Here is a 27,614-nt window from a genome sequence, read left to right as displayed (position 1 = left end):
CGACAAAGCTAGTGCAGGTGATGGAATTCCAGCTGAGCTATTTCAAATCCTAAAAGATGACGCCGTAAAAGTGCTGCAGTCAATATGCCAGCAAATTTGGAAACCTCAGCAGTGGCCACAGGTGGAAAAGGTCAGTTTTTATTCCAATCCCAAAGAAAGGCAATGCCAGAGAAGGCTCAAACTACTGCACAATTGCACCATCTCACACTCTAGCAAAGTAATGCTTGAAATTCTCCAAGCCAGGCTTCAACAGTACGTGAAGCCTGAACTTGAGATGCTTAAGCTGGATTTAGAAAAGGCAGAGGAACCAGAGATCAAATTGCCAACATCTGTTGGATTACAGAAAAAGCAAAAGAATTCCAGAAAAACATCTACTTCTGCTTCGTTGACTATGCTAAAGCCTTTGACTGTAGATCACAACAAACTGTGGAAAATTCTTAAAGAGATGGGAATACAGACCTCCTTACCTGCTTCCTGAGAAATCTGTATGCAGGTCAAGAAGCAACAGTTAGAACTGGACATGGAACAACAGACTGGTTCGAAATTGGGAAAGGAGTGTACGTCAAGGCTGTATATTGTCACCCTGCTTATTTAACTTCTATGTAGAGTACCTCATGCAAAATACTGGGCTGGATGAAGCACAAGCTGGAATCAAGATTGCCAGGAGAAATATCAATAACCTCACATCTGCAGATGACACCACCCTTATGGCAGAAAGTGAAGAAGAACTGAAGAGCCTCTTGATGAAAGTGAAAGAGAGTGAAAACCCTGGCTTAAAACGTAACATTGAAAAAACTAAGATCATGGCTTCCAATCCCATCACTTCATGGCAAATGGATGGGGAAACAATGGACACAGTGACAGACTTTATTTTTTTGGGCTCCAAAATCACTGCAGATGGTGATTGCAGCCATAAAATTAAAAGACACTTGCTCCTTGGAAGAAAAGCTATGACCCACCTAGATAGCATATTCAAAAGCAGAGACATTACTTTGCCAGCAAAGGCCCAAGTCAAAGCTATGGTTTTTCCAGTAGTCATGTATGGATGTGAGAGTTGGACCATAAAGAAGACTAAGCACTGAAGAATTGATGCTTTTGAACTATGGTGTTGGAGAAGACTGTTGAGAGTCCCTTGGACTGCAAGGAGATCCAACCAGTCAACCCTAAAGTAAATCAGCCCTGAATATTCATTGGAAGGACTGATGCTGAAGCTCCAATACCTTGGCCACCTGATGGGAGGATAGAATATCTCTTGGTAAATACTTTAAAGGTGAATTGAATCTAGTAGAGTCTTTCCTGGTCCTGTGATACCCCGTCTGAGAATTTTGAGCCTTGTGGACTGTCTGATCGTTGAATTACAGCTTCATCCTTTGCTGGTGGTGTGGATGAGGGAACGCATCCCAGAGGTTGTACCCCACGTGGACTGGAGGACCTTGGTTCTCTCTGGTCGAGTTGGTCCACAGGTTGGGAAGACCTTTCTCAGGCCCACTTCGGGCCATGCCTTTCTGGGGAGAGTTGTTAGAGCGACGGTGCGCTGGCCATTCTAAGGGCCTCGGGTAGCCAGTTTCCCTTCCCGGAAGCGTGTGGCCGATGCCCACCCTCTGCTGAAGGAGCCATGAGGAAGTCAGACAGCCTGGGACTTGAACCCCTCCGATGTCTGTACTGGGTGGCAGGAAGGGCTCCGTGTGCTCCTGCCGGCACAGCGCAGGTCCAGGGCCCTCAGCTCACGGGCCCCGCACCTCTGCTGCCCAGTCACAGCAGAGAATGACCGCCTGCAGGGAATGCTGGTGGACTAGGGTAGAACAGAGTGGGGCTGGATAAATAGACATTTAGAGGAAGGAAGGAAGTGAGGTGGGTGTGTGCGGGCAAGAGATACTCAGGTACAGACCGTGGCCTGCTTAACTGAGGGCGTGCCAGGTGGCTCAGACAGTAAAGAATCCGCCTGCAATGTGTGCGACCCGGGTCCAGAAGATCCCCTGGAGGAGGGCGTGGCAGCCCCTGGAGACTCCCATGGACCGAGGAGCGCATGGGGTCGCAAAGAGTGGGACACGGCTGAGCGACTAAGCACACAGCCCCTGAGAGTGAGTGTGCTGTTGGAGAGCGGGGAGGACGGCCCGCTGGTGGGATGTGCTGGTCTGCCCTGCCCCCGTGTCTGCCTCTGGGGGGTCTCCCCGCCGCCCCCCCGCCCCCCCTCCGCCGTGTCAGGGTGCCACCACGAGCACGGCAGAGCATCCTGCTGGGCGATGGAGCAGAGCCCGCAGTCTGTGCGGAGGTGAGGGAACGGGGACGTGTGTGAAAGCGAGGATTGGATGAGGCTTTTTCAATAAGGGTCATTCTTTACTTCGTTTTCCTACAATGTGTACGAAGTTGAGATTACATATTCAAACCTAGTTTTCCTTTTTCCTGCTGTTTAACTTGGGGATAAAATTTATTTTTGAGTGCGTGTGTGAAGAATCCAGGACAGTGTCTGATGGGCACATAATAGGAATTAGTATGGCATTGGTGAAAGTAAGAAGTGTCTTTTGAGTTGCTTCCTGGCTGAAAAAAAATCCCTCCGTTGGCAAATTTATTCTTGTGAATCTGTGATTTTCAAACTGTGACTGATGACTTTCCTCTAGACAGTTTCTGGGTGGCTTATGGTTGAGTATCTGAGGGGGTTTAGGCATTTACTATTTTTTTGAATATAAAATGCTGTTTCATGGCAGATTTTTAGGTAAAAATCAAAAACCCAATACTAAAAGCTGAATTCTCTTCCTTTCCTTCTCCCAGTTTAGCTGATAGTGGAAGTTGGTTTTGCCCGTCTCTGCGTTAGATCCTTTTCTTTTGTTGAGCAGGCGTCTCTTTTGGCTACACCGGGCCTTAGTGGTGCGTGCGGGGTCTTTGCAGGTAGAGCACGTGGGGTCTAGTTCCCTGACCGGGGCTGGAACCCGGGCTCTCTGCATTGGGAGCATGGAGTCTTAGCCACCCGACCACCAGGGAAGTCCCTCTGCCTAAGTTCTAACAACTGAGGGAAAATATTGGGAATCTTGATGACAGGGACTCAACATGTTTTTAATTCACCTCGTGCCTAGCATAGTATTTATGTACTGGCTGCCTTAGAACCTAGAGTTTGTTGCGAGGCTTGGATCTTCCACAGAGATTAGAATCCTAGTACTAATGTGTTCAGAAGATCAAAGTTGGAGGTAGTTTCACAATAAAATTCTAATTTATTATTATTGATAATTGATTTTTATGCAGATGAGACATCTTTTCCAAGTAGTGTCATTTTGTGGGAGAGTTAAATCAGCAGTGCAGAGCTTGCACTGTAGAGGCAGAATCCGGGCTAGAGTCTAGGTCCTGGCGCTTAGTTGCTCTGTGATTAGATACATAGTTTAACATTTCCAAGCCTCATCTTTCTCATCTGTAAAATGGAGACAGCAGTAGCCCGTCTTCACAGGGCCAGTGTGAGGGTGGAAAGTGGTAAAACTTATTTGGCACACAGAAGGGTTTCATACACTGATGCTGCTGTTCTTAGCCTTTGTGCCAGTTCAAGCCTCCAGCAGTAGTTTACTAAGTCCATGTGATAAATTTAGGAAAATGAAGTTTGTGTTAATGCTATGAGGACTTAGTGCTTTTTGTTAAAATAGTAACAGATGCTGTCATTATATATACATTTTATAGTAACTCAAGAAAAGTACTTTGCTTATAGGTGTTCAGTTGCATAAAATATGCTGTAATTGTATAATTAATCATTAGGTATAGAAATGTGTTTTCTTGAAAAAAAAAATCTCAGTTTTCAGGTGTTACAGAAAAGTAACATTGGATACAGAAAATATTAAATTGGAATTTTATTTAAACAATAGTATAAATTAATTTCTGTCTGTTTCAGAGTTAAGAGGGAGATTACAGTTACTTCTTGATGCATTTTTGCTCTTCCATGGCATGAAATTATTTCTTAAAAAATCAGAATGCTTTTTAGCATGGTCTGTTCTCTTCATAATTTTATGTGATTTTATTGGATACAATGTAACATTGTCCTAGAAATGATATTTGGTTTTAGACTCTAAATTGTTGTTAGGCTGGAAGGTTGATTTCAGTGTATTTCACTGTGAAATTTTATTATAATACATGGGCCAATCTGTTTCTTTTCCACATGAGAATGAAGTACTCTTTATAGATTATCTTTTGTAATTTTTGTATTTTATTGATTCTGAATGTTCATTTAAAATTTTCAGTGTTCCTGAAATCAGGATGCAGCTTACTGTTGATGTGCAGAATCATTAATTTAGATTGTCTTAAAAATTGAGCAGTTTTTTTGAATCACAGATGAATAGTATGTATCACCACTCAGAATTAAGCTCTGGATTTATTACTTGCAGTGGCTCTGTGTTTTTTAAGTTAATTCAGAGATTGCTTTGAGATTTAAGAAATTTTAGTAACTAGTTGCATGATGTTTTGAGAATGAGTTCATTTTGGAAGGTTTTGAGGAATGCAGACCATAGGGGAATACAGAAAGTCATCTAAGTGGATGAAGTTTTTTTTCTAAATAACTGTTAAGAAAATACCTTTGTGAATCCCCAAGTCCATATATTCATGTTCTCCTTGGCCCTGAGTGAGTTACTGAGTTTTCTTGAAACTCAAATATGTGTTTGTGTTTGAAACATCTTGGTATATGTACAGCTTCATTTTTCTGAACCATTAATCCAGTATGTTGGCATTAAAACGAGTGCTTCATGTCTTCTCCACTTTGGTTCAGTTTTGGTGCCGTGGTCTTCAGTTCAGTCTGAATGAGTCATCATTATCTCCCCTTCCCTGCCCCCCACTCCTCTTTCTTTTTAGCAGATGACAGTCACATGTAACACTCCTACCGTTCCTGGAACATTTAAGGTTTTAGGTGAAGTTGAACAAACTGAAATTTAGTTTGCATTTTGCTTCTGACTTGTTTCAGTACCCATGTGCAGTTGCTGACTTACGTATCATGATAACCAAGGAAGTGGCACTGCTGGGCAGAAATTGGAGATATAGACAGTTGTCTAGTGCATTTGTGTCTAAAGAAATAATTTTGTCTTAAAAATTCTCATACGAGAGAGGAGAGGTTGTTTTGTTTGTTTGACTTAGCAAGATAAGTGCTTGTCTTTTCACCTGAACAGCGCGCAGTTACTAGCCTGAGTTTCCTAAATGGGAACTGATAAAATGGTAGTTCTTAAAGAATTCTGTGAGATTTATTTAATTCACTTTTAATAGCCTAAGATCATCATGTAAAAGTGCACTGTAAGTGTGAATTACTGATACTTTTTCATTTTTCCTCACCCTAAGGGACAGTGCCCGAAATAGCTGCCTTCCTTATTACCCCACATGTCAAGGCGGAGAAACTTAATACATACCATGATCACAACTTTTGAGATAGAATTGAATTGCTGTCATTGAAAACAGCAGGACATCTTGCAGCCGTTTAAATAGCAATTCTTAGTATAATCTTTTCTGTCAAGAGAAATACAGCCATTCTTTGGTAGCAGTGGCTCAAAATATATTGTAACGCACTGACTCACTGCTCAAAATTGTCAGGTTTATCAGTAAATTGCTTTTTGTATTGAATAATTAGATTTAGAATGATAGACATCTGGAGGGGTTTCAAGTTCCATTATAGAATTCTGCGACAAAATTATGACATCAGTTTTTTAAACCAAAAGGGACAGTATAAGCATATAGCAAGATGAATTATTTGAAAATCCCTAGGAAGTTCTTTTACATTAAAATTGTTTTCTTTGACACTTTAAGCATGCTCTTTTGGTTCTCTGAGTTTAAAAACAAAAGTATGTGTTTGTACATACACACGCACACACTCATTTGGATATACACATCTGAATCACTTTTCTGTATACTTGAAACTAGCACAATATTGTAAATCAACTATGCTTAAATAAAAAAATTTTTGTAAAAGTTTTTCATGTTTCTGGTAACAGTACAGAGACATTCTTATTACAAAGCAACAGTTTTCTGTTCACATACTTTCCCTGTCACAATTCCTTTAGCTGACTATGGCTTGACCTTAAGTAATATACCTACTTTTTGAATTGTTAAATAATACCTTTTGTCTCCTTGCTGTGAACTTTTAGGATGTTCAGCAGCTTGTTCACCTGCTTTCTTGTCCCTCCTCCCAGTTAATGACACTCATACTTTTAAAAAAAGTATTGGAGGGATGGGGTGGGAGGGAGGTGGGGGGGCAGTTCAGAATGGGGGACACATGTGCACCCATGGCTGATTCATGTCAATATATGGCAAAAGCCACTACAATATTGTAAAGTAACTAGCCTCCAATTAAAATAAATAATTAAGAAAAAAGAGTATTGGTTGTCTTTCTAAATGAAATAGTATATTTAAGCCACTGTTGCTCATTCCTTCGCATTTCAGCAGTACTCGTTGGTTCCCGACTTTGTAAAATGGGGATATTAGTGCCTTTGTTCTTCCTTCTGTCTACTCACCCCCCACCATCCACTTTTAGTTGGTTTCTATTAGCTACACTTGACTTTACATCTTCATGGTTAGTAGTAGTTCCATTTTACAGTGTGTAACTACAACCTCTTACCTGTGCTTTATCGATAATAAAAGGCCAATAAACTCTGTAGGTTTACCTGTTTCGTGCTAGGCCAGCCGGGGTGTTAGGATCAGATTTCCTATCGGTCCAGTCTTAGGATCTCTTAGCAATCAATGCAAAGAAACAGAGGAAGACAATAGAATGGCAAAGATGAGAGATCTCTGCAAGAAAATTAGAGATACCAAGGGAACACTTCATGCACAGATGGGCACAATAAAGGACAGAAATGGTATGGACCTAACAGAAGCAGAAGATATTAAGAAGAGATGGCAAGAATGCATAGAAGAACTGTACAAAAAAGATCTTCACGGCCCAGATAATCACGATGGTGTCATCACTCACCTAGAGCCAGACATCCTGGAATGTGAAGTCAAATGGGCCTTAGAAAGCATGACTATGAACAAAGCTAGTGGAGGTGATGGAATTCCAGTGGAGCTGTTTCAAATCCTGAAAGATGATGCTGTGAAAGTGCTGCACTCAATATGCCAGCAAATTTGGAAAACTCAGCAGTGGCCACAGGACTGGAAAAGGTCAGTTTTCATTCCAATCCCAAAGAAAGACAATGTCAAAGAATGCTCAAACTACCATACAATTGCACTCATCTCACACGCTGGTAAAGTAATGCTCAAAATTCTCCAAGCCAGGCTTCAGCAATACATGAACCATGAACTTTCACATGTTCAAGCAGGATTTAGAAAAGGCAGAGGAACCAGACATCAAATTGCCAAGATCCACTGGATCACAGAAAAAGCAAGAGAGTTCCAGAAAAACATCTATTTCTGCTTTATTGACTATGCCTAAGCCTTTGACTTTGTGGATCACAACAAACTATGCAAATTCTGAAAGAGATGGGAATACCGACCACCTGACGGCCTCTTGAGAAATCTGTATGCAGGTCAAGAAGCAACAGTTAGAACTGGACATAGAACAACAGACTGCTTCCAAATAGGAAAAGGAGTACGTCAAGGCTGTATATTGTCACCCTGCTTATTTAACTTATATGCAGAGTACATCATGAGAAACGCTGGGCTGGATGAAGCACAAGCTGGAATCAAGATTGCTGGGAGAAATATCAATAACCTCAGATATGCAGATGACACCACCCTTATGGCAGAAAGTGAAGAGGAACTAAAAAGCCTCTTGATGAAAGTGAAAGTGGAGAGTGAAAAAGTTGGCTTAAAACTCAACATACAGGAAACTAAGATCATGGCATCTGGTTCCATTACTTCATGGCAAATACATGGGGAAACAGTGGCTGACTTTATTTTTTTGGCCTCCAAAATCACTGCAGATGGTGACTACAGCCATGAAATTAAAAGATGCTTGTTCCTTGGAAGAAAAGCTATTACCAACCTAGACAGCTTATTGAAAAACAGAGACATTACTTTGCTGACAAAGGTCCGTCTAGTCAAAGCTATGGTTTTTCTAGTAGTCACGTATGGATGTGAGAGTTGGACTATGAAAAAAACTTACTGCTGAAGAATTGATGCTTTTGAACTGTGGTGTTGGAGAAGACTCTTGAGAGTGCCTTGGAGAGTAAGGAGATCAAACCAGTCCATCCTAAAGGAAATCAGTCCTGAATAGTCATTGGAAGGACTGATGTGGAAGCTGAAACTCCAATCCTTTGGCCACCTGCTGTGAAGAACTGACTCATTGGAAAAGACCCTGATGATGTGAAAGATTGAGGGGAGGAGGAGAAGGGGACGACAGAGGATGAGATGGTTGGATGGCATCACCAACTTGATGGACATGAGTTTGAGCAAGCTCTGGGAGTTGGTGATGGATAGGGAAGCCTGGCGTGCTGCAGTCCATGGGGTCCAAAGAGTCGGACATGACTGAGCAACTGAACTAGTATCTTAATGCTACACAGTGAATCATAGCATTTAGGCAAATACCTTCTTTTTATCCCAAGCAAGTATCTGTTACTTGATTAAAAGTATTTTCTGTTTTAGTTTCATCCCTGTTCGCTCTGTGATTTTCTTACCGAGTTGTTTCTCTTGTGGGACTTCTGTTTTCCTCGCGAGAGTAGCATATCTTTATTATACCCTTATATGGTCTATGCCCTCTGGACCATCTCAACCTGGTATATGGTTTGATTTATACCACGCACTTTGTCTTCCAAATTCAGTGAAGTTTCTCCACCAGTGGTGTCCACCCCCGTTCTTTGTCTTTTACTCCTCGTCGCGCTTTCTGTATCTGTGCCCCCGCCGTCACCCTGGGGTGCTGAAGGAGTGGAGGTGAATGTGTGTGCTCTCAGTTTGCTGCCTTTAACCTGGACTTAACCTGTTTTGCTTTAAAGTGTCTGTTCTATTTATACTTTTGTGTGAAATCCACAGAGGGTGTTCTGTATCAGATATTTGAGACTTCTCTTATTTAGTTCTGTGCCGTATGTACTTTAAGTGCACATGAACACACTGTAGAATCTCCGAAGTCTCAGTGGGACAGCGGAATTAATAGGTTTTTTATTTTTGGCATTAGATTTGTTAGTCTTGGTCTATGTATCGATGTGAGAATTGGAGGGTAAAGAAGGCTGAACGCCAAAGAGTTGATGCTTTTTGAACTGTGGTGCTGGTGAAAACTCTGGAGAGTCCCTTGGACTACAAGAAGATCAAACCAGTCAATCATAAAGGAAAGCAATCCTGAATATTCACTGGAAGGACTGGTGCTGAAGCTCCAATACTTTGCCCACCTGCTGCAAAGAACCCACTCATTGGAAAAGACCCCGATGCTGGGAAAGATTGAAGGTGGGAGGAGAAGGGGACGACAGAGGATGAGATAGTTGGCTGGCATCACCGACTCGATGGACATGAGTTTGAGCACACTCCGGGAGACTGAGAAGGACAGGGAGGCCTGGCGTGCTGCCGTCCATGCAGTCGAAGAGAGTCCAATAGGACTTAACCAGTGAACAACAAACAACAACTATTTCCTAACATCTTGCCCACCTTGAGTCACACGACTTAGAAAAGCGATAGTTATATCTGTACCAGAAATTTCATTCGGGGAAGGGTACTGGAGTGTGTTGCCATTTCTTTCTCCAGGGGGTTGTCCTAGCCCAGACTCAAATCCACGTCTCCTGCGTTGGCAGGTGGATTCTTTACCACTGAGTCACCCGGGAAGCTCATATAGGTGGTTAGGTGAAGTAAAAAATAAAAGATGAAAATAACACATGAGGGTAAAAACAGGTTTTTAAAATAAAAATTCTTTTATTTCCTCTTTGCAGAAAGCGTATGCTTAGTGTTAGCAGTGGTTTGAGTTTCCCTGGAAGCCCAGCTGGTATAGAATCCGCCTGAAATGCAGAAGACCCTGGTTCCATTCCTGGGTTGAGAAGATCCCCTGGAGAAGGGCATGGCCACCCACTCCAGTATTCTTGCCTGGAGAATCCCATGGACAGAGGAACCTGTTGGGCTATAGTGTGTGGGGTTGCAAAGAGTTAGACATGACTGAACAACTCAGCACAGCACAGCACAACAGTGGCTTAAAGTTGTGATTTAAGTCATGCTGTTGGTTAGAGATGGAGGCACAGATAGTGGCTGGTCTCCTAACTCTTTGTAGATGCATTGTGGAAACCAGCAGAAATCGCTACTTTGTTGGTACTGTGTATGATGATTTATACAATGATAGTATTTCAAATTAAAAGCACACAAATAGTAAAGATTAGTGTAAAAGTGTAAAATTTAATGGAATATTAAAAGAGTAGAGACATTTTAATGTAACTTTCTTTGTCTTTATTTTCAAGAATTCAGAAGGAACTTGCAGAAATTACATTGGACCCACCTCCCAACTGTAGGTAAGTACTTAATGGATTTTTATTTATTTGTATCTTTTGCAGAAGGTGTAACTGAACTGTTGGTCTGATGTGTCAACTGGAAACATGGTTGCGTTTTGGACTTAAGTGACTGTGAAGACAGTGGTTGTGGTGGTCTCCAGGCAGAGTGGAATCTTCACGAGTCTGTTTGTCGTGGTAGATGGAGTTGCCAAAAAAAGAGTAATGCAATAACAGTAAGATAATGGAATTATAGGGTAACACATACAGTGATCTTTTGGTGGAAGAGGTGTTGGAGTTTTAACTGATTTCTTTCATGATAGAGTAATACTGTGGCTAAAATATTTGCTGTTTGATAATTTATTCAGTTGTTATCTTGCTGAAAATTGATTTTAGGAGTGCTGGAACATTAAACAGTGTTTCTTCATGGTTTACGTTATTTCTTATAGTCCTGGGTTGTGGTGATTGGAGGCAGTGAGGTTAAGTTTAAAGCACTCTCTCCATTATGACCACATACCCTCAATTTTCTAGTTGGAGTTTACTGATGGGAAGTTAAAGTGCTTGCTTGGAGTTGATTAATGATGTACACAGAGAAGGAGGGAAGTTAGCTTCTGCTGTATCTCGGATCTGGCACAGTAGTTGGAAGATGGCTGTTTGACTACTTGAAGACATTTGTTTGTATTCTGATGTCAGTTCAGTGTTGGAACCAAGCCAGTGCGGAGTTTTGTAGTTAAAGTTGGTAGCGCTGTGCGTCAGAGGTGAGAGGACGAGCTTCAATACTGAGTACATTGTTGGTATGATTTCTGATTTTACTGAACTTATTTTAATATGAAAGCAAAGTAACAGCTCTGGGTATTAATGGAAGTGAAAAATTTGTAGGTGGCTATATGGCTAATTGACAGCCGTTTTTGTGTAGGAAAAATTCTATTAAGACTTAATGTTTGTAGTGAATTTATTATAGTTCTTTACGTGAGAGTCACATAGAGTATATAAACTTGTAGTAATAATGATCAAAGAATATTTCACTCAACCAGAACAAATAATTCTTGGTTAGGAAAAGCTGTTGAGTAGTCAGGTGTTTTTGTCACAATTAGGCTGTTACATCAGAGCTGTTTCAGATGTCACATTTTGTTTAAGCTTTGGTGGCCAGTTCGTGTAAATGGATTGATTTGTGGAAAAAATTCAGTTTGAATTAAACTTAAAGTCTCTTGTTTCGTAGGGTAGTATTTGTTTTAATGTTTGAATCTTAAAAAAAAAATAAATAGTGTTTTACCACGTATTTCTGTTACCTTTTTACAAACAACTGAAATGGTAAATATGTGAACTTAGTTTATACACTTGCTTAAACTCTGAAAACAGATTATTGGCAAAATAAACTAATTGCTTTGTTTTAATGAGCTTGTTTAGGGCTCATTTTTGATGAATGTAATCCACGTATAATATGCAATGATTAGAGTTTGCAGTTTTGCTATCAGATATATTATTTCCTGGTGCATTACTCTAATTTAGCTTTGACTTGTTACAGATAATAATTTAACTTAGATTAAACCAATATATTATAAATGTGCATGGAAACTGAAAATTCTGAGGAAAAAAATTACATAATGGTTATTCCTTAACTAAAATGGTTAGATCATAGTTTAGCCTAAAAAAGAAACACTTAACTATGGAAATTTGGGGCTTTAGTTTTTCATTGAGCCTTAGTTAAAGTGTACTGGTTGTGCAAGCAAAATATTTGTAATAGTTTTTCATTAAAAAAATGTTGATGTCACGTATAATTAGCCCCTCAGTTTCAAGAAAGAAACCTACTCAGTTGTATCCCCCCCCCCCCCGTTTTATTGAGATACTGACATATAACATTGTAGAAAGATACCTTGTTTGGTGGATTTGCTGGCTTATGGAAACTTTCAGTGAAATCCTTTTATCCATGTGAAGACTGGATAGCTCAGATTGCTTCAGAACAAGGACTACCAGTGCAGCTTCTTTGATTGATCCCCAGATAGCTGATGGACTGATCAGGCAGAGACGAAGGTCGTGCCCCTCTTCATGTTTGTGGCTCCCCTGTGGCAGAGGGTCCTCTGTGCTGGGCTGCCTGGAAGTGGGGGATCCTGCCGCCCCCTGCGGGCCCTTCTCCTCACGCCCACGGCCCTGCGAGCGAGCCCTGCCCCTTACGTCGACGCTCCCTTCGGGCTCTACCCCGCACGTCCACGGCCATGCAGGCCCTGCCCCATACGTCGACGCTCCCTGCGGGCCCCACCCCTCACTTTGATGGCCATGCGGGCCCCGCCCCTCACGTAGACGCTCCCTGCTGGCCCTGTCCCACACGTCCAGGGCCATGCGAGCCCCGCCCCTCAAGTCCACGGCCATGCGTGCCCCGCCCCTCATGTCGACGCCCTCTGAGGGCCCCGCCCCCTCACGTGGACACTCCCTGCCCTGCCCCTCACTTAGAGGGCCATGTGAGCCCTGCCCCTGACGTCCACGCACCCTGTAGGCCCCGCCCCTCACGTCTATGGCCATGCGGGCCTAGCCCTTCACATAGACGGCCGTGCGGGCCGTGCCCCTCACGTCGAGGGCCATGCGAGCCCTGCCCCTGACGTCCACGCACCCTGCGGGCCCCGCCCCTCATGTTCACGGCCATGCAGGCCCCGCCCTTCACATGGACGGCCATCCGTGGCCATGTGCTTGCTCCTATGAGGATTACCGTGGTCTTTGGATTTTTTTGATTGTGGTTTACAGTAAATCTGCTCACCTATATTTTAGTGACAATGCAGTAACTATCTTCAGAAAGAGAAGTTAGAACATAATTTGGTTTATTTTTGGCACAAACTTAACGTCAACAGTACTTCTGTAGTTGATTTTTTTAAAGTCCTGTGCTGCCTTCCTGTGTGTGTGAATGACTAATGAGTTTATAGAAGTGTGGTGAACCGAACCCATCTGCCGGAGAGAGTCAGAGTCCCGCCCACCTCGTCTCCGAGTGTCCTTTCCCAGGACACCTGCCTCTCGCAGCCCTGCCCTTGGGGGGCTTGGGCGGGCCAGCTCCTTTGCCACGGATGGAGAGTGTGTGCAGGCGCCTCGGGCTCAGGTGGTCAGAGCGGAGAAGGGTGTGACCTCCGCGGGGTCTCGGTGAGGGTGCGTGTGTACCGCGTTCCACTGGACTGTGCTTTAGTCTTCTTTTCTCAAACTGAGGCGGTAATGCAGCCCCGTTCTGTGGTTGTGTCGGGTTAGAGATGAGACCTCGGAACTTCAGTGCATCTCTTGTGATGTCCGCTAAGCGACTCTGGGGTTCCTAGTACAGGAACCAGCATGTGTTTGTCTTCTGCGGTAGTATTGTCCAAGGTCTTCTTTCCCCTTGCACAGGTTTTCAACAGACTTAAGTCTTTTAAGAGTCTGCACAAAATATTTTGATGATCAGTTATTTCTTTGTATAGGAAATACCTGCCTATACAGTTTTTGGGTTTCTTTTCACTTTTTTTTGGTCATTGTTTTTGAGGTAGAAGTGCAGTAATATGTTTTTGTTTTTTTTTTTTTTTTAGGCTGGATTAAGTTAATTGTTTTATAACAGAATTAATGTTTAAAACTAAAACTTTATGATTTATCTAAGAAAAAAGTTTCTATTCACAAAACTGTAGGGTCTGTAGGATCATAGGCATAGGAAAGTGTATGTAATCTGGGCGAAATCTGGTTACATACTTAGAGTATTGTCTGTAAATGGTACAGGTGCTTTGCTCAGTCTCAGTTTGTGCGATGAGAACATAATTGGCCCGCGGAATTTGAAGGGCTCTCTCCGAGGCCTCTGCAGGTGCCCACGTGTTGGTCCCACCCTGAGTTGGGGGTGCTGGCTGGCGGCTGCAGTTGCTCACTGCCTCAGTGGCCTGCACACCAGCTTAGCCTGTAGATGACTGTGCCGTGACTTTGAGGATTCCGCACAGTCGTCAAAAATGCAGACCCAAAGTCTGTAAATGTGCTGGTGTGTTCATTTCTAATTCCTCAATGCTAGTGGGAGACTGGCAGCTAGCTAGAAAAATTTCTGAATTAAAATAAAAGTTTGTGTCATCCTGAGGATAACCTGTGTCTCTGTATTGCACAGAAGCTAGATTCAAATTCCGTTATGATTGGATACTGCCCAAATTTATATTAGCTTTATAAGCATGGAAATGACAGAGATCTTTGCTACTTTTTAAAAATAGAGACTGTGGTAAAATGATTCACTTGGATTTTGGTTTTTGATTTACTATTTGAGCAAATAAAAGGAGAAAATACTTAAGAGGATGTATTTCAGTTATATTAGCAGTTTTTACTTTTACTGCTGTGTTTCAATTATCTACTCATTGAACACAGGCTCTGCTTTATTTTTAATTGTAACAGCTTTATTGAGATGTAATTTGAAGTATAAATTTCAGTGAATTTTAGTGTATTCACTGCTTTATATCTGTCACAATCAATTTTGCATTCAGATCACCCCAAAAGATAGACCATACCTTTTAGCAATCATTCCTTTCCCATTTCCTCCCAATTCACCACCACCCAGCCCTCGGCAACCATCGGTCTTCTTCTGTCTCTATAAATTCGCCTTTGGGACATTTTGTATAAATGGAATCATATAATATGTGGTCTTCTGCGACTGGCTTCTTTCATGAAGCACAGTGTTTGCAAGAGTCATCCATGTTGTAGCACTCATCAGCACTTTACTTCTGACTCTGAATAATATTCCATTGTGGGGCTATATTACATCCTATGTATCTGTCCATCAGTTGATGGAAGTTTGCATTGTTTCCACTTTGTGGTTATTGTGAATAATGCTGCTGTGAACATTTGTGTACAAAGTTTTGTGTGGACATTTGTTTTCATTTCTCTTGGGTGTAGCTAGACCTAGGAGTGGAATTGCTGGGTCAGGCACTAACTGTGTTTCACCTTTCGGGGAACTGCCGGAACATTCCAGGGTGGCTGCACTGTTTTATCTTCCCAACAGCAGAGTATCAGAGTTCCGGTTTCTCCGCAGCCTTAGCAACTGTTACCGTGTCTTTTAATGACGGCCCTCCTTGTCAGTGTGAAGTGCTGCGTCACTGTGGTCTGGATATTTGTTACCCTGTTGAATAACGATCTTGATGACTATCTTTTCATATACTTTTTGGACATTTTTGTGTCTTGTTTAGAGAAATGTCTATTCAAATTCTTTGACAATTTTTAAGTTGCTTTGTCTTTTTTGTTGTTGAGGTGTAAGTACTGTTTATTTATTTTGACTACAAGTCCCATATCAGATATATGGTTTGCAAATATTTTCTTTCATTCTGTGGATAGTCTTCTTGCCTGGAGAATCCCTTGGACAGAGGAGCCTGGCGGGCTGCAGTCCATGGGTCGCAAAGAGTCAGACATGACTGAAGCAACTGAGCATGTGTGCACACTGCGTCCTTTCTTGCACTCTCTGCACGTGGAAGAGGAGGCCTGGCAATGATTCAGAACCATCCGCAGGAGAAGGGGCCCTGGTGCCCGAGCCAGTCTCTGCCTTGCTTCCCCTCCCGCACCCCACTGCTCTCAGGTCTCCTGATGTTATGACTCCTTTATCTGACTTACCCAGTTGGCTGAGAGTTCTTTCTTTAGTCTCTGGACTTCACATGTTTGCAGTCACTTGATGTTCGGTGGCCCCTTGAGGGAACGGATATACTTGCTGTGCTCGGAAGCTGGAGTCCGTGGACGCTCCAGTGTTGGCGGCGGTGTTGCGAGGTCTGTAGTCCCAGCATTGCCTCAGTTAATCTTCCTGAGTCTGCAGGAGGGAGGCTCTGGTTTTAGGTAGGATTTCACAGGTGGGAAGACAGACTCAGACAGGTTAGCTCACTTGTTCAAGGTTATACAGCGGTGCAGTGCAGAACGCAGATTTCAGGCTCCAGAGCCCAGGTGATTTGAGCCTTTGCTGTGCTGACTTCCTTTTGCAGAACAGACACAGGAGAGTTGTCTAGAACAGCACTGACCCACAGAACTTTCTGTTAGGATGGAAGTGGTCTGTATCTGGCATCCAGCGCAGTAGCTATTTAGCACTTGAACGATAGCTAATCTGAGTAATTTATAATTTTACTAAAATTTAATTCAAATTTAGGAGACCACAGATGACTAGGAACTACTGTGTCACATAGTACAGACTTAGAAACATGAACATGTCTCACGCTCACATTTATGCTTCACTTAATGCTAGGTGAGACTAAACGAGCAGGTCATTTTGAGTTTGTTAAAGGGTACTTACAGTTATGCGTTTGTCTTTCCCCACCCTTCCTACCAACCACCATTATTTTCTAAGAGCCAGCGACCCTTAATGAATTTTTTAGAGCATCACACAAAATGCCCTTAATTAAGTAAAAGACCCATATAAATATTAGTATTATATAGTATGGTTAAAATTTTTTTATTTTTTTTAACAAAGTGAAAGTGACATCGAAAGCATTGTTTTTAGGTGGACTCATAGGATTTTGAAACAGGAAAGCGTATGGTCTGGCGTCCCTCCAACCAGAGAGAAGTCAGCACTCTGATGAGGACACAGTTTCATGACAGAGCCCGGTCCAGCATTCAGTTCTGATAGTCGATGTGTTGCTGATTTCACTGACAGAATGGATATGTTTTATACACTTAGAAAATGTAGATACCATTAATGTAAACAAGGAAAATTGGAAGTCTTATCTGCGATCAGAAAGGACATTGGAAGGGAACTGGAGTTACCTCGGCTGGGGGAGTGAGGGGCACCGTAGCTGTGTTTAACTGTTTTCAGAGCCAGAAAATGGAAGAGAGACTCGTCTCCCTCCATGGGGTTTCAGGGTGTGGAATTAGCGCTGCTGTGTTAAATCAGAAGGAAACCGCTTCCTTCATGATACAAAGTCTTCATCTTCGTCCGGAGCCGTCCAGAGAGATGATGGACAGCTCGGGAGGTAGGTAGTGTGTGCCTCTTCTCTGGAGGAATTAAAAATGAGTCCGTCTGCTTATTTCAGAGGCGTTTTCAGGTCTCAGATGCAAGGCAGCGCTGGAATGTGTTTCCAGCCACTGGACTCGGCTTCATCTCCCTCATCCGTGGATCGCGAGTCGGTTTCTCCCTCTCCTTTGCCTTCTTGGAGCCTGTGGTTCATAATTTGTATAGTTTATTGGCCTGGCTGTTTTATTTAAAACAGCTAATTTGTTATACGTTGTATATATGAGTTAGTAAGTGAGGCTTTTATTTCTTTGTCTATTTATAACTTTCAAATATATAAGAAAAGGATGATACATGAAGAGTATTTGTGTAGCAGACCTATTCCATTCTTAATTACATGCATTAATGGGAAATTAATAATTTCCTATGTCATCTAAGGTGAAAATACAGCATTTAAGAACCATGGCATATGGATTATAGATGGTATTGGAATAATGTATAAAATGTTTTAAGTAATAAATTCAGGGTAGCCTCCCCCAAAATGTAAATGTGGGTGTGGTGACTGTCTAAACAAGTGGTAGCTGTCTCATTGATTCTTTCTCCTTTTTCACATTACAAGCCAGATGTGTCTAAAGCAAGGAAAGATCGTTGAACAGTTCTTCCTGTTTTTGTGCTCGCCAGAGGTGTGGGTCTGTGGACTGGTGACTGATGGAGAAGTAGAGCTGTGCGTGGTTCTGATGTGATCGTTCTCCGTACTGGGAATATTCTGTTACTCTCCTGTTTGCCATCTTTTTAGGAAGTAGGGGTTTGCCTGGAGACATGACCACATTTCGTATAGCTCTGTAATCAGTCGGCTGGGGACCCCTGACAGTGGATTCTGGAGACGGTAAACTTAGGTTGAGCAGATCTCTACTCTTCTGTGCGGAAGGTAGTCAGATGGATGTTCAGTTGGACACACAGATGGAAACGCACCCAGTGACCTTCCGATCCTCCGTGGTCAGACCCCATGAGCTGGGAGGTCCAGCTGGGGAGTTTTGACTAGTCTACAAGGCAGAGATTGAATTGGAGTCAGCACGCTTGTCCAGGTAGGAGATCGGGCAGGCTTACATGGATGTTTGTGTGCTTGCAACATTCACTTCATAAGGTGGGCAGAGTCAGGGACTGGCGTATTGATTGATGCCCTGTGGTCTGCTGGAGGCTTGGGAAAGAGGGGGTCTCCTCACACCCTGATCCCTGCAGCTTCGGATAAGTGCTTATTGAGATGAGGAGGAGAGAGCAGACATGCACACTGCCGTGTTGTTAAAGAGTAAGAATTTGTCACAGGGATAAGAATAACCTTCATGTTTGATAAAGCACCCGGCCAGAGATTAATAGGCAAGCCTTTGAATAGGCTCCGAATGGTATCGGTGCCTGAGAAACAGCAAAATAAAATTATGTTCTTGAATAAGAGTGTGTAAAGTGCTATTGTATTCCAAAAATAGCTATTATTAGGTTAAGTGAGTAATAAAATAAGCTGAGTAGGGTGTATTTTGAAATTAATAGTTGCTCAGTCGTCTCTGACTCTTTGCGACCTGGTGGACTGTAGCCCACCAGGCTCCTCTGTCCATGGGATTCTCCAGGCAAGAATCCTGGAGTGGGTTGCCATGCCCTCCTCCAGGAATAGCCGTTTAACACCAAACAAGTGTTTCCTAAGAGCCGGTTGTGTGGTCGGCACCATGCTGGGGTGCAGTTCGCCCCAAGGAGAGAAGGGGCGAAGGGGCGTGCAGCCCGGGCAGCGCAGAGGCGCTTCTGGGAAGGCAGACTGGGAGGTCACTGCAGAAATCCAGGACTGCCCTGGGAGGGAGGGGGCAGGGAACAGATGAGACAACACGCAGGTGCCGGATTTTAGTGTGGAACCTACCTGTCCTCTGGGTTGGGAAGGCTCTAATAAGGAGGTGACATCTAAACCGAGAGCGGAAGGGGATGCTCTGAGAGTTCCCGAGGTGAGGAGGCCCCTGGCCGCGGCCGGGAGCGGCAGGGATCCTGGGATGGGGCGGGACGGGGGGCGGGGAGCAAAGTGCGAGTGCAAAGTGAGGCTGGCCTGAGTGAGTCGAGCCGGTTTGGGTCTCATGAGGCTTCTGGGCTGGAGGCCGGCTGCTCCTCGGCGGGGAGGCAGGACGGCGTTCTGGAAGGGCTGGACTGGGACGCATCTTGGAGGAGAAGTGGTGGGGCTTGGGGTGATGGCAGGTATGGGGATGTGGGAGAAGTCTGATCGAGATTGAGGCTATTGGGGAGAGGGGGGCTCCTGTTCCTGCGAGGACTGCGGAGGGAGCGGGCTCGCAGGCCTCTCTGGCCGTGTTAACTGGGAGCGGTTAGCACTTCCAGGTGGAGAGGTCAGACAGGCGGCCGGTCATGAGCTGGAGTCCGCGGAGAGCTGGAAATACCACTTCAAAGTTGTCATCGTAAAGACATGGAAAGGGTGTGTGGGGAAAGAAGGGGACCCAAGGCGAGGCCGTCTGGAACCACGGGTTTGGAGTTGGGAGGAGGGGCCTGAAGGAGGCGGAGGAGCCGGCCTGCGGGGAGGGTGTGTGTGTGTGTGTGTGTGTGTGTGTGTGTGTGTGTGTGTGTGTGTGTGTGTGTGTGTGTGTGCAGGGGGAGGTGTGTGAGGCTGGGAGGGTGTGTGTGTGTGTGTGTGTGTGTGTGTGTGTGTGTGTGTGCGTGCGTGCAGGGGGAGGTGTGTGAGGCTGGGCCGGGAGGGTGTGTGTGTGTGTGTGTGTGTGTGTGTGTGTGCAGGGGGAGGTGTGTGAGGCCGGGCCGGGAGGGGGTGTGTGTGTGTGTGTGTGTGTGTGCAGGGGGAGGTGTGTGAGGCCGGGCCGGGAGGGGGTGTGTGTGTGTGTGTGTGTGTGTGCAGGGGGAGGTGTGTCAGGCCGGGCTGGGAGGGTCTGTGTGTGTGTGTGTGCGTGCAGGGGGAGGTGTGTGAGGCCTGGGGGGGGGGGGGGCGTGGCAGGGGAGAGGGGGCCGGGCCTCGGTTCCTGGTGGTCCTGGGGGCTTCCCAGTGGTCAGGATGCCACATCCACTGCCAGGAGCACAGGTTTGGTCCTGGGTCGGGAAACTAGGATCCTACATGTGACTCAGCCAGAAGGAAAAAATTAAATTGATTATGAATGAAAATTTTAAGTGAATGAAAAGTGGAGTAGCACTGTAATTGTTGGCTGATGGCTCAGAGGTAAAGAACCCTCCTGCTGGTGCAGGAGACACAGGAGACACGGGTTCAACCGCTGGGTCAGCAAGATCCCCTGCAGAAGAAAATGGCAGCCCACTCCAGTATTTTTGCCTGGAAAATTCCGTGGACAGAGGCACCTGGTGGGCTGCAGTCCATGAGGTCACAGAGAGTCTGACAGACTTAGTGACCAGACAGCAACAGTGAAGATTGTAATTACTTTTCCCACCAGGAAAGTGATAAGTGAGTAAGGACCATCACGTTGCATTGAGATTTCCAGAGGAGTTCTTTTATAATTTCCCAAGATGATTCACATTACCTTTTCAGGCAGACTCCATAATTGGGCTCAGGAAGGCATGCCTTTTCCCTTTGGGGTGCAAGGTCCTGCCCATCTGAACGCTGGCCGGTCATGCTCAGGGACCACTTTATTAGGGAGACTTTTGAGAACTCGCAGCCCGCGTGACTGCGGACTTACCGCAGTGGGGTGTGCCCCTGTCGTCTTCTGTTCTTAGCCGGGTGCCTTCCTCCTGGAGAAGCCACTGCTGGCGGCCTGTGAGTTTGCATGTGGCTGGCTCCCATCCTCTGGGAGCACAGATTGCGTGTGGTCAGCACGCCCTGGTCTTCGCTTCCGGCGCCGAGAAAGGGCCGTCAGGGCTGCTGTAGGAGGGGATCAGCACAGGCTGCTCTTGGAGCGCGGGTGGCGCCGCTGTCCTCACGGACGCTTCCTGTGGGTGTGTGGCTGGCCTGGCCTGTGGCCGTGCCTGCCTGCATCCAGGTGTGCAGGGGTCAGACACAGCAGCAGAGCAGGAGAGCCGTTCCCTCCCCGGCACCCGGGCGTAGCCTTTTCCCACGTCTTCTACCAGGACCTCAGGGCCTCGCTCAGACGTCGCTTCGTTTGCTGACTCTCTGCCCCCTGCACGCCCGCAGCACGCGCACCCCCGGCACCTGGCACCCCCGCACCCCCAGCACCCGGGCGTAGCCTTTTCCCACGTCTTCTACCGGGACCTCAGGGCCTCGCTCAGACGTCGCTTCGTTTGCTGACTCTCTGCCCCCCGCACGCCCGCAGCACGCGCGTCCCCGGCACCCGGGCGTAGCCTTTTCCCACGTCTTCTATCGGGACCTCAGGGCCTGGCTCAGACGTTGTTTCGTTCGCTGACTGCCCCCTGCACGCCCACAGCACGCGCTGCTTCGGGTCAGAGAGGCAGTACTGCCCAGCCGTTTCCGCGGCAGGGACTGCCTAGGTTTTACACGTTTATCCTCTTGGTCTAGTTCCGTGGTTTCTCTCAGTTCCCTTACCTGTAAAATGCCATGAGTCTGTGAAGATTGTGTGAGTTGTGTGTGTAAAGGACTCAAGAGTAGGCCCCAGCTCATAGGGCTCAGGAGTTGTTAGCCGTTGTGCAGTTATCAATATTTATAAGGGTTATATGCATTTACTGTCTTCATTTGTTTTGAGGATGGTGAAGGCATATGACATGTAATTCACTATCTTCTCAACATGGTATATTGAATGTAAGAGGCACTCAATATTTTTTGCATTAGTAAATTATTGAGGCAGAGAACTAAATGTTTTGTTTTTCTCTAAAATACTAGGCATACACATGGATGTCAAGTGTGACCCTAGATGCTTGGTGGTCAGTATCTCTTCTATACGATGCAGTTAATAAACAGAATCATAATGCATTTGTTAAATATATATATATATATATATATAAAATTTTTGTAATACGAACCCAAGCTTGGTTTTAAGCACTCATAGTTTCCTGTGAGGAGAGGGGAAATCTTTTTTTAAGATAAAAAATTTTCAGTGTTTTCCAGTTTGTCTTTTCTCATGATAAGCTCAACAGCCATGTCTATATGACTAAATTCAGTGTAAACGGGCAGCTTGGCATTTTAATCACCTCATTTCCAAGGGCTCAGTGCTCTGGGGATGTGGGATTCTTAACTTTCAGAGATGAGAATCTTAACTGTTGAAATAAGACCGACTCACTCGAAATAGAGAAAAATACCAAATGGTATACAAAGGAAGTGTGATATTATTAAAATAGTAAAATAATTAATCTAGCAGTCTTGTTTGTTATTCACCAAAAGCCTTTTGAGCACCTCTTTCTCATTGGATTCAGAACCTCTGAATTTTAATCCAAGATCTGCCACTGAGAAATTGAACAAGTCCTTTATCTTTACTTGCTCTACTTACTCACAGGCTGATAAAAAGATCAAATATAATGATGTGTATGAGCGCTTCTAGGACACTAAAGCGTTCTGCAAATATGAAGAGTTGTGTAATGTTAAATTGTCGGAGGCAGATCGTATGTGTGGTGACAGTTAAGAATCAGTGACGGCTGGGATAGTCAGGGTGAACCTTAGGGGTGGGTCTGATTGTCCCCCAGAAAACATCAGGGGAAAGAGTGCTTTTAAAAGCTAATACCTAGGTGGGAGGGGACGTGGGTAAACCTATGGCTGATTCATGTTGATATTTGGTAGAAACCAACATAATACTGTAAAGCAATTATCCATCAATTACAAATAAATAATTTTTTTAAAAAAGCCAATACCCAGGATTGGTGAAGTAGTTAGGAAAAGAAGAGTATGTTGGAAAATTGTCCAGTTGTGTTTTATTGAACATGAAGTGTATACTGCGTGACTGAATTCATTGAGCAACTGGAATATCCTTTCAAATTTTCAATTTTTTCTATTTCTAAAATGGGTTTTGCATTTTCCTCCCCTCTGAAACAGTATATAACAAGTTTAATATTTTCTTATTAGTTTAGGGCCTTCCTCTGCAATGCAGGGATTGGTAAAGAACTGCTGAGTTAGTGAGGTGTGTTGGGCTTATACCTAATGCCTTCAAAGGATCTTTGGATACTATCTTTTGTTAAGTTGACATATGCACCCTTTTGGAGAGCGTAATCCAGTGGTTTAGTGTATTCACGGAGTCGGGCAGCCTCAGCCCTTAAACTACTCCCAGAGCGTTTTTATCGCCCACAGAAACCCAAACCCCGAGAGCCGTCGTCCCCTGTCCTTGCCACTGCCAGGCCCTGGCAGCCGCGGGCTGGCTTTGTCTGTGGCTTGTCTGCGGACATTGCACCCAAATGGGATCCTACAAGCTGTGGCCTTTTGTGTCTAGCTTCTTTCACTGAAAACATTCAGTTTTAGAATAAAAAAAAAGCTAGTCAAATTAATAGAGTGCAGTTGGAAGGAGATTTAAGAGAGCCCGTGAGAGGAGGAAGGTGAACTAAGAGGAAAAGGATGAGATCAGAGGAAGTTCAGATTCTGCGAAGTGTCTGTGAGCTTGTCACTGGGCTGTTACTGGGCGATGAAGCAGAGGCGGTTCTGAAAGGTATGCTGATACTTCCTGCCTGGTTGATGATAATTGGATTTTGAAGAAAGAAGTAATATCCTCTTCATGTATAGAAGTGCTAAATGAGCCCTTTGGAAAGGAGTTGGAAAACAGATTATTACTACAATCAACCTTTGATTAGTATGATTTCAGCTTTTATTCCTCTTTTAAAGTATAATTCCCACGAATTTTCCCCAGTTTCCATTTCTTGAGGTATATAGGGTTCTTGCTCCATGATGCCAACCTTATCCTTGGTTTATATATATATATTGTGTGTGTGTGTGTGTGTATAAATTAATGGTAGAGCAACCAGTTAAGTTTTGCAAATATTGACTGAGAGAGTAGGCATCAGTAATTTCCCTTTATACCTTATTGCTTAATATTTAAGGTTAGGATAATTGGTTAAATATTCATATTTTATTAATTGGTGAAAGTGAAAGTCACTCAGTTGTGTCCAACTCTTCGCTACCCCATGGACTGAAGCCCACCAGGCTCCTCTGTCCATGGAATTCTCCAGGCCAGAATACTGGAGTGGGTAGCCGTTCCTTTCTCCAGGTGATTTTCCCAACCCAGAGGTCAAACCCAAGTCTCCTGTATTGCGGGTGGATTCTTTACCAGTGGAGCCAACATGGAAGCCCAAGAATACTGGAGTGCCCACTCCAGCCTATCTTGTCTCCAGGGGATCTTCCTGACCCAGGAATTGAACTGGGGTCCCATGCATTGCAAGCAGATTCTTTACTGGCTGAGCCACCAGGGAAGCCCTTATTAATTGATAATTCCCATTTTTCATTTACTTCATTGACAGTCTTACAATCTCCCCATGTCAGTTAACTTAGTGATTCTTACAGGGTTTTAATTTTTTGTTTTGTTTTAAAGTTGTGCAAATGCATTCACCTTTATAACCAAAAAAAATCTTGTTAGGTAAACGGCTGACTTGGGTAATGCCTGAATATGGCAGTGTGTGTAGCTGCATGGCAATATTCTTATTTAACATCAGTACTCAGTTCTGATTGTACCATGTTATCCTTAATAAACAGGCATGATCCAGTTGTTTTGTTTCGGGAGGAAACCTATCATTAAATAGTTTTGTTTCTTTGGTGCACAATAGCGCTGTTTACGACACCATTAGAAATCTGCCAGGCTTACTGTGTCTGCAGTGAAAGATACGGACAAAGCCTGACAGAGTCTTTGGGCATTTTCACCTCTAAGCATTATACATCTGCTGGAGGGCCGAATTAAGCCTTCTGTATTGTTGAGCTGTGATTATTTAAGCTGACTGGATAGCCTAAGTATTTTTTCCGTTTGCCCACATTCACTTTTCATGTAATCTTTATTGATGGAGCATTACTTGGAGGTACTAAATGAAGATTAGTAATAGTGAAAATTTATTATATTGATTAGTCAAGTTGATGTTAATAGTTAAGATTTAATCTTGTTTAAAATTTATTTTTGCTTAGCTGCCTCTAAAATAAACTCTGCCACTTAAATTTTAACCTCTGTGTCTAGCTGCCTGTTCAATGTTCCATTTGAATATTTCTTAGTTACCTCAAAAGAGGAACAGGTCCAAAACTGAACCCCTGTTTTCCAGTCCAAGTCCAGCTCACCCACAGTCTTCATCTCAGTTAAAGGCAGCTCACCGTTCCAGTTAGCAGGAAACCCTGGAGTCATCCTAGATTTCTTTCTTCCTCTGTCTACATTCATCCTGTCCACACATTCTCTTAGCCCTGCCTTCAGAATGAATATCCCTAGAGTTTAACCACTGCTCCCTTCCTTGTCGTCCGAGCCATCTCCCTTTCTTGCCTGAATTAATTGCCATGGCTTCCCACCAGCTCTCCCCACTTCTGTCTGTCCTGTGCACTCTGTTCTTAGTACGAGAGAATGGTCCTTTTAAGGTGGAGGTCAGAGCGTTTTCCTGCCGGGACTCCCATCACAGCGGCCTGTGACATGGTTAGTGGTCAGGTCCCGCTCCTCTCCCTGACCTCGCTGCCTCTTGCCTCCGGTGCTCCTGTTGCAGGAGCTCTTTCCTGTTCTTCAGACGCGCCAGGCGTGCTCCCCCCAGGTCTCTGCGAGCCTCTGTCCTTTGCCTGGATGGCTCTTCTTTCAAAAGCTGCCTGACTGGCTCCCTGATCTTCGTTCTTTTCTCAGCTGCCAGCGCACTGAGCTGCTCTCATCACTCTGCCATAGCTCGCCCAATCTCCTTTACCCAATCTCCAACAATGACTTCTGTGATTTGCCTGTGATCCCTGCTTTCCCATCAACGTATTAGTGTTCTGAGGGCACTGATGGTTTACATGTTCAGGAGAGTGTATGTTGCCAGCAGGACATTACTGGCACCCTAGGAGCCGCCGCTGTGTACCCTTCCATCACTCTGCTCCCCAAGTCTGATGGCCTTTAGCATTGTTTTAGTTTATTGGGTGTCATCTCCCACGAATACAGCGCAGCTGCAGATGAGTAGTCTGTGCACAGAGCTCTGTCCCTCAGGGGAGGCCAGGGTGGCAGCTTGCTCTTGCCTTGTCTTGTCCGGTATCTCATGAGCGGTCCACAGAGCTGAGGTGTCCTTTGCAACACCGAGATTATTTTTTCTAGTTTATGGAAATGCGTTTTAAACTGTTTTTTACAGTCCTCTTTGCTTATGAATGTAAATGTCACAGGAACAACAGCCTTCGCCACTTTACTAGATCTCTGTGATTTAGCTGATGAGAATTTCATTCTGTTGACAGTATGGAGCACTTTGCAGGTGAATATCAAGGTTAATTGTCAGACTGAAAAGTGAAGCAGTACATTGTACATCTTTCTGCTGAGAAAAATGGAATTGTTACCATTAAAATGATATTAGGTTAATAAGTTGGTTAATAAAAGCAATTAAAACCAGATTTTCTTACAACTTGCCATAAGTGCTTTGCTTGAAAATAAAAAAGATCAAATGACTGGTGAAATTAAAAAAAAAAGAGAGAGAACTGCAATACTTTAGTGGACACTATTTTGATTTGGGTTTTTGGTGAACAAAATTATTCTTCACGTGCTGCACAAGATCCAGTAATATGAACAAACAATATTATCATTTGTTGAGCACTTATTATGTATTGGTTCTCATGGTTTATTTTTTATGCTTCCAACAGTTTTATAATGGCACATACTATAATTTCACTCTTCTAAACATGTTTCATTCAATTTCCAAGCCTCAGTTTTCTTATCAGACCTCAAATACTGGGCTCCTTACCCTACATCCTGTTTCCCCTCCCCCAGCTTCTACCTAATTCTTTATTTTGTATTTGATACTCTGACTTTCCTCTAAAGAGCAGTGTATACTCATTTTGAAGTTAATGGCTTTTTTTAAGGAAATAGTTTATTTAATGTTAATTTTAACATCGTTCTCTGGCTCAGCAAAAACATTATTCTACTATTCAGGCATAATTGTTTTGGCAAGTTTATAGCATCTTTTCAGGCATTGGTTAGGCTAATTGAACATCTGAATACCTTTATGGTATTACAGTTTTTTTGGTTCTCTGTAACTGATGCTTCTTTTTCTTGGCCCTGAAGGCTTTCTTGGAGCTTCCCAGATGGCACTAGCAGCAAAAGAACCCACCTGCCAAGCAGGAGACGTAAGAAAGTCGGGTTTGACCCCTGGGTTGGGAAGATCCCCTGCAGTAGGAGATGGCCACGCACTCCGGGATTCTTGCCTGGAGAATCCCATGGCCGAGGAGCCTGGCGGCCCACAGTCTCTGGGGTCACAGAGAGTCGGACACGACTGAAGCGACTTAGCCCAACACGGCCAGACTTTCTTAGCACATAGTTCTCTCAGAATCCTTAATACAAGAAGACGCGGCAGATTTCCCTCCACCTGATGCCAGT

The 27,614-nt window shown here is 44.1% G+C and overlaps 2 protein-coding genes across 5 annotated transcripts in view; one reads left to right on the top strand and one right to left on the bottom strand.

Annotated features, from left to right (window-relative positions):
- UBE2E2 (ubiquitin conjugating enzyme E2 E2) overlaps positions 1 to 27,614 on the top strand; it is a 373,873-nt gene that overhangs the window by 6,416 nt on the left and 339,843 nt on the right. For both annotated transcript variants that reach the window (NM_001191190.2, XM_024986323.2), the window contains one exon: positions 10,311 to 10,361. In NM_001191190.2, coding sequence (NP_001178119.1) covers positions 10,311 to 10,361 — 51 coding nt within the window. The remainder of the gene's footprint in view (positions 1 to 10,310; positions 10,362 to 27,614) is intronic.
- LOC112444598 (uncharacterized) lies at positions 10,286 to 12,775 on the bottom strand. Of its 3 annotated transcripts, none has more exons than XR_009493196.1 (2): positions 12,211 to 12,775; positions 10,286 to 11,582 (listed from the first exon to the last, which is right to left on the bottom strand). XR_009493196.1 is itself a non-coding variant. In XM_059882392.1 (2 exons), exons 1-2 carry the CDS (start codon positions 12,720 to 12,722, stop codon positions 10,890 to 10,892), a joined length of 705 nt encoding a protein of 234 aa, XP_059738375.1. In that variant the 5' UTR covers positions 12,723 to 12,765; the 3' UTR covers positions 10,286 to 10,889. The 3 variants fall into 3 exon arrangements, 2 of the variants coding, with proteins under 2 accessions (XP_059738375.1, XP_024842172.2); XM_059882392.1 differs by having other exon boundaries at positions 10,286 to 11,082; positions 12,211 to 12,765; XM_024986404.2 differs by having other exon boundaries at positions 10,286 to 10,523; positions 12,211 to 12,745.

The sequence above is a fragment of the Bos taurus genome, chromosome 27, assembly GCF_002263795.3.
Source record: "Bos taurus isolate L1 Dominette 01449 registration number 42190680 breed Hereford chromosome 27, ARS-UCD2.0, whole genome shotgun sequence".
NCBI lineage: Eukaryota > Metazoa > Chordata > Mammalia > Artiodactyla > Bovidae > Bos > Bos taurus.
Note: the sequence above shows the minus strand (reverse complement) of the source record. Positions and strands in the feature narration are given on the sequence as shown.